The sequence below is a fragment of the Puccinia triticina genome, chromosome 6A, assembly GCF_026914185.1.
Source record: "Puccinia triticina chromosome 6A, complete sequence".
NCBI lineage: Eukaryota > Fungi > Basidiomycota > Pucciniomycetes > Pucciniales > Pucciniaceae > Puccinia > Puccinia triticina.
This window is the reverse complement of record NC_070563.1, coordinates 111992-120781: the sequence shown is the minus strand read 5'-3', so window position 1 is coordinate 120781 and position 8790 is coordinate 111992. Positions and strand designations below refer to the sequence as shown.

The following is an 8790-nucleotide window of genomic DNA, read 5'->3' as shown; positions in this document are numbered from 1 at the left end:
TCAAAGCCTGTATGGCTCCTGTACATCAGGAATGCCATCAGAAGAAAAACCCTATCTTCTTTGTTTTCCACTTTGGGGCCTCAAGGGCCCCACCATTGGATTCCTGGAGCAATTTTACGTCGATCTGGCCCTTCGCCGCTCTTGCCTCCCTCGCCCCTCGCCCGGCCCGGCACCCATGTCAAGCAAAACCAGCCGGCCGAACAGGTTTTGACTGCCTGTACAGTGAAGCTGTACAGGCCTGTGGCTGAAATGCAGAAGTCATTTCAGCCACAAAATTTGGCAAGCTTTTCCGCGTTAGCTGTATATCCCCCAAGCACCTAACCCATCTTTGAACCCATACCACGCAGCCCCCCCGGCCCCTCGGTACCAGCTTCCACCTATCCAATCCGGCCTTCCAATGGCTCACTGGCAAATCATGCCGGCCCAGCAAGCAACCCCAGCCGGCCAGTATATCCCTATGAACCTGCACCGCGGTGGTCAGTACTTACCGAACACCCACACGGGGATTGAACAAACAAACCCCAGCGGCGCAATCACCTACGACCCGGAAGCCTGCGTCCAGTATGTGCCGATGGACCCAGTGGCCCTCAATCACCTAGTGCCCAGCTTGGAATCCCTCGGGCCGGCTAGTCTTCCTAACCCCCCGGCCGTACTTCAACACTTGGCTATCCAACTCAAACAACCACCTGCGACTGCTCCCGACGGGCTTGGCTCCGGCGAGAAAAAGCGGCCCCAGGGCTCGGCGCGCAAGGCCAAACAATCGGCAGAACAGATCGGCAAGGATGATGAGGAGGCAGTGGTGGGGCGTGCGAACCGGTTGAAAAGGGCCGCAGGCCAGGCTGTTAGTGTCAAGGACAAGGCCGCAGCAAAACAAGCACTTGGCATTATCCGCAAAACGGAGTTGTCCAACATTGTTCCTTGCTTGGTATGGGGGGATGCCAACTCCCTTGAGCTCCTGGCGTTCTGGAGATCCATGAAGGATATGCACACAAAGCTCAAGAATAAGGAGGCCGGCTTTAAGAACTTCAGCAAGTTTGCCAAGGATTTCGAACTTGATCCGGGTCTATTTCCCCTCTTGGCTGAGCTTGATTGCGCGCAGTTGAAGCGTTGATACGACACCATCATGGTTCTTTATAGGGTATGTTTCACCCCCCTCAATTGCGTGGGTTAGGGCGCTTGAACTAATCAGTCCCTCTGTATCAGGCTGTTAAGGATGTTGTTGCTTGTTCCAGAAGTGAGGGGATTCATGCGGCGTTGGCCAAGGAAAAACTCTCCCTACCGGTATGCTCCTTTCCCATTGGCCCTCGTTAACGGTTGATAAATGTTGACTTGCTCTTTATTATCCGTGAGCTTTGGGAATTCCTGTGCAACATGCACAGTGGTAACCAAGCCGCGGATGGCTTTGGTCACAAGGAATTGGGCCAGTCCTCTGAAGACGAGGACTCTGATGCGGGGGTCAGGGCTCCAATTTCCGATTCAGACGAGGACAATGGGGAAGATGCTCCACCCAGCAAACGGGCCGCCCCCAAAACACGTAGACTTGGCAAAAATCTCCGTGTATCCAACCAACTCACGCCCGCCGAGAGGGCGCTAGACCCATCGTTGGATGATGAGCTCTCAGAGCCCCCGACGGCTAGATCGACCCCTAGGCTCCCTGCAAGCAAAACCGCAGCAGTTTCGACCCCCACCCCTGGTTCAAATGGAGTTGATGGTCGCCCGCCGACTGTCGGCGCCAGCGTCCCCCGCCGCCGGGGCCGGACCAAAGAGGCCCCTAAGAAAGACAACAGTGAGGCGATGGCCCTGAGGGCCATGATGGCGAAGACGCAAGAGCAAAATTCCGCCTGGATGATGGACGAACGGGCACATTCCGAGGCGACTCGCAAGGAACAATGGTTAGCAGACTCGGAGCAGAGGCGATTAATGGAGGAGGTGCGAAGGGACGAACGGCGTGAGGCGGCGGCGCGGGACGAACGCAAGGATCGCCAACGCCAAGATGAGCTGGCTCAAGCCAAATTCGACCGTGAGGAGGCCAGGGCCAAGGCGGAGGCCAAGGAGCGATCTCGTGATGCGGAGCGCAAGGCGGATCGAGAATTGGTCTTACAACTTGCGGAGGCCAAAGAACGACAGCGCGAGGCGGACCGAAAGGCTGACCGCAAAGAGGCCCAGTTGGCCAGACTAGAGGATGCACGTTGATAAGAGGCGGCTCAAGCCCGCCAGGAGTCCCGCCAGGCTTACGATTCGGCAATGCTGGCAATTTTGGGTAACTTGGGCGCCAGAGCGCCCTGAGCGTTGCCTCCCCTTCCCTGCCTCTGTCACTCCTCGCGGACCGCTGGGGATCTGATCATTGTCACGGCCCAAGTTCCATGTCTTGCCGCTTACATTGTATATAGAATTTCTTATTCCCTTCACCCCTGCCGAGGTCACCCCTTTGCCACTAGATGCTTGTATCTAGTGGGATAGGCTTATCACTTATTGAAGAAATGTTCCATAGCATACCCGGTCTCATTATGACTTGTGTCTCATTATGACTTGTGCCTCCATCAACCATTGGAGGCTCGCGCCGAGGGGCGCCTGTAGCCGTGCTACTGTAGTACGGGCGGGTTACCACCCGCCACGTAGTAGAGAAGCGGGAGGCCCCTGCGCCTCCCTTGCCTAGATTGGGTTAGACCCAGAGTTAGGCTATCACGCCTTCTTCTTTTCCTTGTTACAGCTGCCAGGAGTACCCCTGTATGGCTGTAGCCAATAGTCCCCCTGTATTCGGGGGTGGTTGTTGCTGTTTCCATTTCTCCTTTGAGGCGCCTATATTAGGCGCTCTCTCTTGTAGGGCTTTTTGCCTCTCGAAATCTAGAGTGCCATTTCTCGTCTTTTATGTATTGCATCGCTTGTACCAGTCCCCCAGTTACTGTAGAGCCCCGCTACAGTGGTAGCGAGAGCTAAAAAAAAAAATCCACTTTTTTTATCACTACGTCCCAAAATTTTTTTTTCTTCGACAAAAAAGACTATTCTACCTGTTCATCACGCTCGCAATTACACTTGCCGAATATTGTACTCCGTCCTCTGCTTTCAAATCAGGATTCTTTTGATCATTGTCTGTGCCAGTCACCGCGTTCTCCACGGTCAGTAGCACGTTTTCCTTATCACTGTTATCAGAGACCCGGTTGATCGACCAAGGTGGCAGCGTCCGTAGTTAGTTTAGTCCTCGTAGTGAATCCTTGATCTGATCTATATCAAAAAGATCTTGACCTCTGGGGAGGGGGATTAGTAACCAGTAGAGCAGAGTGCTCACGAGCGAACTCAGAAGAAACGTCAGATAGCTTACTGTCTGCATGTCTACTTTTCTTCCGCGTATCAGATGAACATAGGAAAAGTTACCCACAGTCCTAAGGAGAAGCCGCTGGCGTTGCCAGTCGAGGAAGCCAAGGACATCCCGCCGAACCCCGCGAATGGGCAGTTCTATACTGTGGAAGAACTGGAAGGGATGACAGAGCCCCAACGTCAGTGGATAAATCATTGTCAAATGGAGATGGAAGATGCGTGCGAGGACCTGATTGATTACGAGGATGACTCTGTAGGTTCCTCCATTCAGGCCTCGTCGTCCAAGACAGCGGAGAAGATCGACGAAGCCCTGACGAGTACCTTTAAGCAGATGAAGGTTGACAATCGACAACCAGCTAACACGGGCCCTCGCGTCCATCCCAATGTTTTGGCTAGCGCCGCAGTCTTGGCCCCGGCTGGAGTTTACACCCAGGCCGTACATTGGCAACCGGTGCCTGAAGTAGAGGTACCGGAGTTGCAGTTGCCACCGGAGACAGATCCTTGCAGCAAGGTCCTGAAGGAGTGGCCCGAGAAAGACAACCCGAAGTTCTCCGGAGCAATGGGAGAAAGTGCCACTAAGTGGCTGAGAACCGTCGAGGCTATCATGAAGGCCCGCGGAGCCCACCTTGGGATCTGGCATCTAGTTGCCAGCCAGCGATTGAGCGGAAAGCCGTTTCGTGACTGGACCAAGGTGTTGATCGCGGAGACTCGTCCGCGCAGTTGGGTCAGCTTCAAGGATTGGGTCCTGAGGTTGAACCCGTTAGCTACCACGCCGGCGTTGATGGCGGCGGAGTTAGACAAGCTTTGTCAGGGGCCCAATGAGGCCGTGCAGTTCTTCTACGAGAGGTTCTGCGCGTGGCAAGAGAAGGCGCGAACAATTGAATTTGCCCACGATGAACAGACAGCGTTCATCACCAGGCTCACCCCCGGACTCGCGAAGAGGGTTCAAGAGTTTGTAACCGGAGAAACCATCAGCGGGAATCCATGCTCCATGGACAACGTAGTGATGACGGCGGTCGCCAACGACCAGCATTACCAAAACTCGCAAGCGGCGCCGGTTTTGGGTTTGTCCAAGCGCCGTGCAGATGGCGAAGGTGGCGGCGAACGAAAGAAGGGGAGCTGGCCGTGTCACAACTGCAAAGCTGTAGGGCATGCCGCGAGGAACTGCCCCTCCCCCAAGACCAACAAGCAGAAGGCTTGGGAGAAAGCCAATCAGGCTAAACAACAGAAAAAAAAAGAATAGTCGGTGCGGAGAAGTCTCCCCCACCGACTTGTGATGTACTTCCTTCTTCTCTAAGTAATTTGAATCTTGTTGAAACGGACGTACCTGAGCCTCACCGTGTCCCGTGCCATCGTGAGTTAGAATCAGCTGAGTTAGTTGCTTGTCACCCAGGCGTGGGGACAGCTAAGTCGGAAGAGCTTTGTGAGATCGGCGAACCGCTGCCGGAGTCGGCCTCCGACGTCGTTTGTGATTGCTTGTGCATGGATGGATGCCACGCAATTGGACTAGAACCGGACGAACCTAAGGGAGTTCGTGCGGAGTTCCACCACCCCTTCGAGGGCCGCTTGGCCAGGGTCCTCCTCAATACTGGCGCTGGTTCGTCGTACGTATTGCAGAGTTTTGTTTTGGATATAGGTTTGTCGATTGGGCGTTCTTCTAGTTCCTTCAAGGTTACCGGAGCCTTTGGAGACCAGATTTCGGATGACCAAACGGCGATCATCCATTTCAATTTAGCGGAAATAGATTTTGCAGTCGTGTGTCGGATAGCGCCGTTGTCCAGTTACGACGTTATCCTGGGGCGGGATTGGATAGCATCCAATGTCGTCTCAACGGATTGGAACACCAACACGTGGCACCTGAGGGATGGATGCGGTAATGTCGTCCAATTTTGTTTAGAATCATCATCAGTCTGCAGCTTGTTGTCTCACGAGCTGGCGGTAATGACTGACAAGGAAGAGGTTTTCTTACCTAGATCGATCCGGCGCCACGAGTTCTACGAAGGTGCCCGGGAGTCCTTCATCTGTCTGATGGAGTCGGAAGGAGTCGCCGGTCCACGAGACAAACAGCCAGTAGGTCTACCTACGGTGTTCTGACCGGATGCCAATCTTCGAGAATCGTTACAGGGATTAGTGTCCCGTTTCGGAGAGGTTTTCGGACCAATTGCCAGGGTCTCGGACAAGCCAAGGACCATTGAGCATCTAGTAAACACCAGTGATGCGGCCGCGGTCCATCAGCCGGTGCGTCAGCTGTCCCCGGCCTTGTTGGATACCCTCAAGGATTTGTTGGCCGGTCTACAGAATGCAGGTTTTATTTGTCCTTTGACGTCTGCCTGGTCGTCGCCTATTGTAATGGTGAAGAACCCCAATACAGGGAAGGTTAGATTGTGCGTAGATTACCGGAAGGTGAACGCACTTACCAAGAAGGATAGGCACCCTTTGCCAATTATCCAAGAATGTTTCGATGCCCTCCGAGGGGCGAAGTTCTTCTTGAAAATCGACCTCCAGCAGGGATTTCACCAGATGAAAATTGCAGAATTGGATATCCCAAAGACAGCGTTTGGGACCAAATACGGCCACTTCAAGTGGTTGGTGATGCCTTTTGGGTTGGTCAACGCCCCGTCGACGTTTCAGCGTATGATGACGGACATACTCCGGCCGTTTATTGAGGTGTACGTCCAGGTCTACCTCGACAACATACTGATTTACTCGGCTAGTGAAGAAGAACATGTTAAACATGTAGAATCAGTTCTGTCAGTGCTTTGGCGCAAGGATTTGGTGCAGCGGCGCAAAATGCGCATTCGGCTTACGGGAAATCCAATATGTGGGCCACATCATTGGCTTCAACTCAATACGGCCGATGGAGGAGAAGCTTAGCTGTGTCCGTGAATGGCCGAGACCGAGAACGGTTTTTGATGTCCGGTCGTTTCTGGGGTTATGTGGCTTCTACAGGCGGTATGTCAAAGGTTTCACCAAGATCGCCGCGCTGTTACACAATTTGACGGCAGGCGGAGTAACCAAACGGCAGCCGGTTGTGTGGTTGCCGAAGCAAGAATCAGCCTTTCAACAGCTGAAAGAAGCACTAGTAAGTGCACCTATCCTTTTGATACCTGACATCCTGAAAAGGTTTGTTATGGAGACCGACGCATCCGATTTTGCTATCGGAGCGGTCCTGTTGCAAGATGGGGAGGATTCGTTGCTTCATCCCGTAGCGTTCGAATTGAGTAAGCTTAATAAAGCTCAGGTCAACTACCCGGCCCAAGAACGGGAGTTATTAGCTATTATCCACGCGTGGAGGAAGTGGCACATCTACCTTGATGGAGCAGTAGAAACGACGGTATTTTATACTGACCACGCGTCGCTGACTTACCTAAAGACCCAAGTCCTGCCGACGAAGCGCCTGCTCAGGTGGATTGAAGAATTTGCCGAGATGGATATCGACATCCGGTAAAAGAAGGGAGCCGATAATGTGGTTCCCGACGCCCTCTCGCGTAGAAGCAACCTTGCTTTGCTAGAAGAAGTCACGGGAGAGCTTCATGAGTCCGACTGGCCCTTGATAATCCCGTACCTTTTAGAAGAAAAGGACTTACCAGACGGTATTCCAGAACGCCTAGTGATACGGGCGAAGGAAAACATTGACTTGTTCAAATACGATCCTAACAACAAGACCTTGATATATCTGGGCCGTCAAGGATTAGCAGAAAGGTCGCCGTTTGTTGCTTTTGCGCATCGGTTTGACCTATTGAGATCCGTCCACGACGATCTCGGCCATCGTGGCAGAGATTGTACCTTGCAAATCCTTCGGGGGCGAGGGTGGTGGCCTAAGAGATACAACGATGTACAGAGTTACATTCGTACGTGCAAATCGTGCCAAATACACGAAAGACCGCATGCAAACCAAGAAACCGGCCTTCAAAAGCCGTTACCGGCGGTATTACTGTTCGAACGGTGGTCTTTGGATCTTATTCAGATGCCGGAGAGCCACAAGAACCACTATAAGTGGATCCTCACTGCCATTGACCATTGCACGTCGTGGCCAGTAGCAGTTCCGCTGAAAGACGCATCAGCGGCAGAACTGGCGCAAGCTATCTTCGACCAGGTAATTACGCCTTTTGGAGCACCTCGCGAATTTCTCACAGATCGCGGCTCGAACTACTTGTCCGCAGGGTTTCAGAAATTCCTGGCTGCCGCCGGGATGAAACCAATTAAGACTTCTGGGTACCACCCACAAACCAATGGGAAGTCGGAAAGATTCAATGGAATCTTAGAAGCGGCTTTGTTCCGCATGAATAAGACTGGGGACCCTTCCAAATGGGAGGATGTCTTGCCGGCAGCTTTGTTTTCAGCTCGAATCCACGTTAGCAATAGCAGTGGTTTCTCGCCGTTTGAGCTTCTCTATGGCGTAAAGCCTAGGTTGCCTCAAGATCAACGACGAATGATTGCCGCAGAACCGGCCCTTCCGGGACACAAAGAATTGAAGGCGCGCATTGAAGCGCTTAATAAGAACAGAACGACGGCCACAGGCAATTCAGCTGTGCGGGTGTTGCAGAACAAAGAGGCTTTCAATGAGAAAACATCGTTTGCCCGAGACCTGAAAAGTCTCGTAGAAGGGCAGTCCGTAAAGCTGCGCAATGAAAAACACACCAAGGGCCAACCGAGGTGGTTCGGACCTTTCACGGTCAAGAAAGTCCTTGAAAACAATGCTTACATTGTTGAAGACCATGAGGCGTTCGAGTACCCCAGGCCAGTTAATGGCAACAGTCTTAAGCCAGTGTACCTGCGTTCGTTGATCTCCAACGATATATGGGCGGCCCCGCCCGCCATAGTACAGCGGGAGAAGCGAGCCAACGCCAGAGTGGCAAAAGCTTTACTAAAGAAAACAAGAGCTTTAACAAAAGCTAAGAATACACCTTTGGCTTCGGCCGTTGCGCAAACTCAGAGTTCTGAGACTCACTCGGCCCGGGCACCGGGAAGAAGACTCCGGCTTTGGCTGGGACCTCCGCCGGCAGGGTCCGGGACGGCCCCTGTCTAGGGGGGGGGATGTTGTAGCCGTGCTACTATAGTACGGGCGGGTTACCACCCGCCACGTAGTAGAGAAGCGGGAGGCCCCTGCGCCTCCCTTGCCTAGATCGGGTTAGACCCGGAGTTAGGCTATCACGCCTTCTTCTTTTCCTCGTTACAGCTGCCAGGAGTACCCCTGTATGGCTGTAGCCGATAGTCCCCCTGTATTCAGGGGTGGTTGTTGTTGTTTCCATTTCTCCTTTGAGGCGCCTATATTAGGCGCTCTCTCTTGTAGGGCTTTTTTGCCCCAGTTCCTTTTTGCCTCTCGAAATCTAGAGTGCCATTTCTCGTCTTTTATCGCATCGCTCGTACCAGTCCCCCAGTTACTGTAGAGCCCCGCTACACGCCCAGGGCAACTCCCATCACACCTATTTGGCGGTGAGGTTGCAACTTGTCAAATCATTTGGGATATGAATA

The 8790-nt window shown here is 53.1% G+C and overlaps 2 protein-coding genes across 2 annotated transcripts; both read left to right on the top strand.

Moving 5' to 3' along the window:
* Nucleotides 1–415: 415 nt before the first annotated feature.
* Nucleotides 416–1111, top strand: PtA15_6A13 (uncharacterized protein; the record flags this gene model as incomplete). The annotated part of the gene is made up of 1 exon (XM_053169813.1): nt 416–1111. The coding sequence occupies one exon, from the start codon at nt 416–418 to the stop codon at nt 1109–1111; it is 696 nt and encodes a 231-aa protein (XP_053020940.1).
* A 260-nt stretch (nt 1112–1371) lies between these two features.
* On the top strand, nt 1372–2193 carry PtA15_6A12 (uncharacterized protein; the record flags this gene model as incomplete). Its single annotated transcript, XM_053169802.1, has 1 exon — nt 1372–2193. The coding sequence occupies one exon, from the start codon at nt 1372–1374 to the stop codon at nt 2191–2193; it is 822 nt and encodes a 273-aa protein (XP_053020939.1).
* Between the last annotated feature and the right edge of the window lie 6597 nt (nt 2194–8790).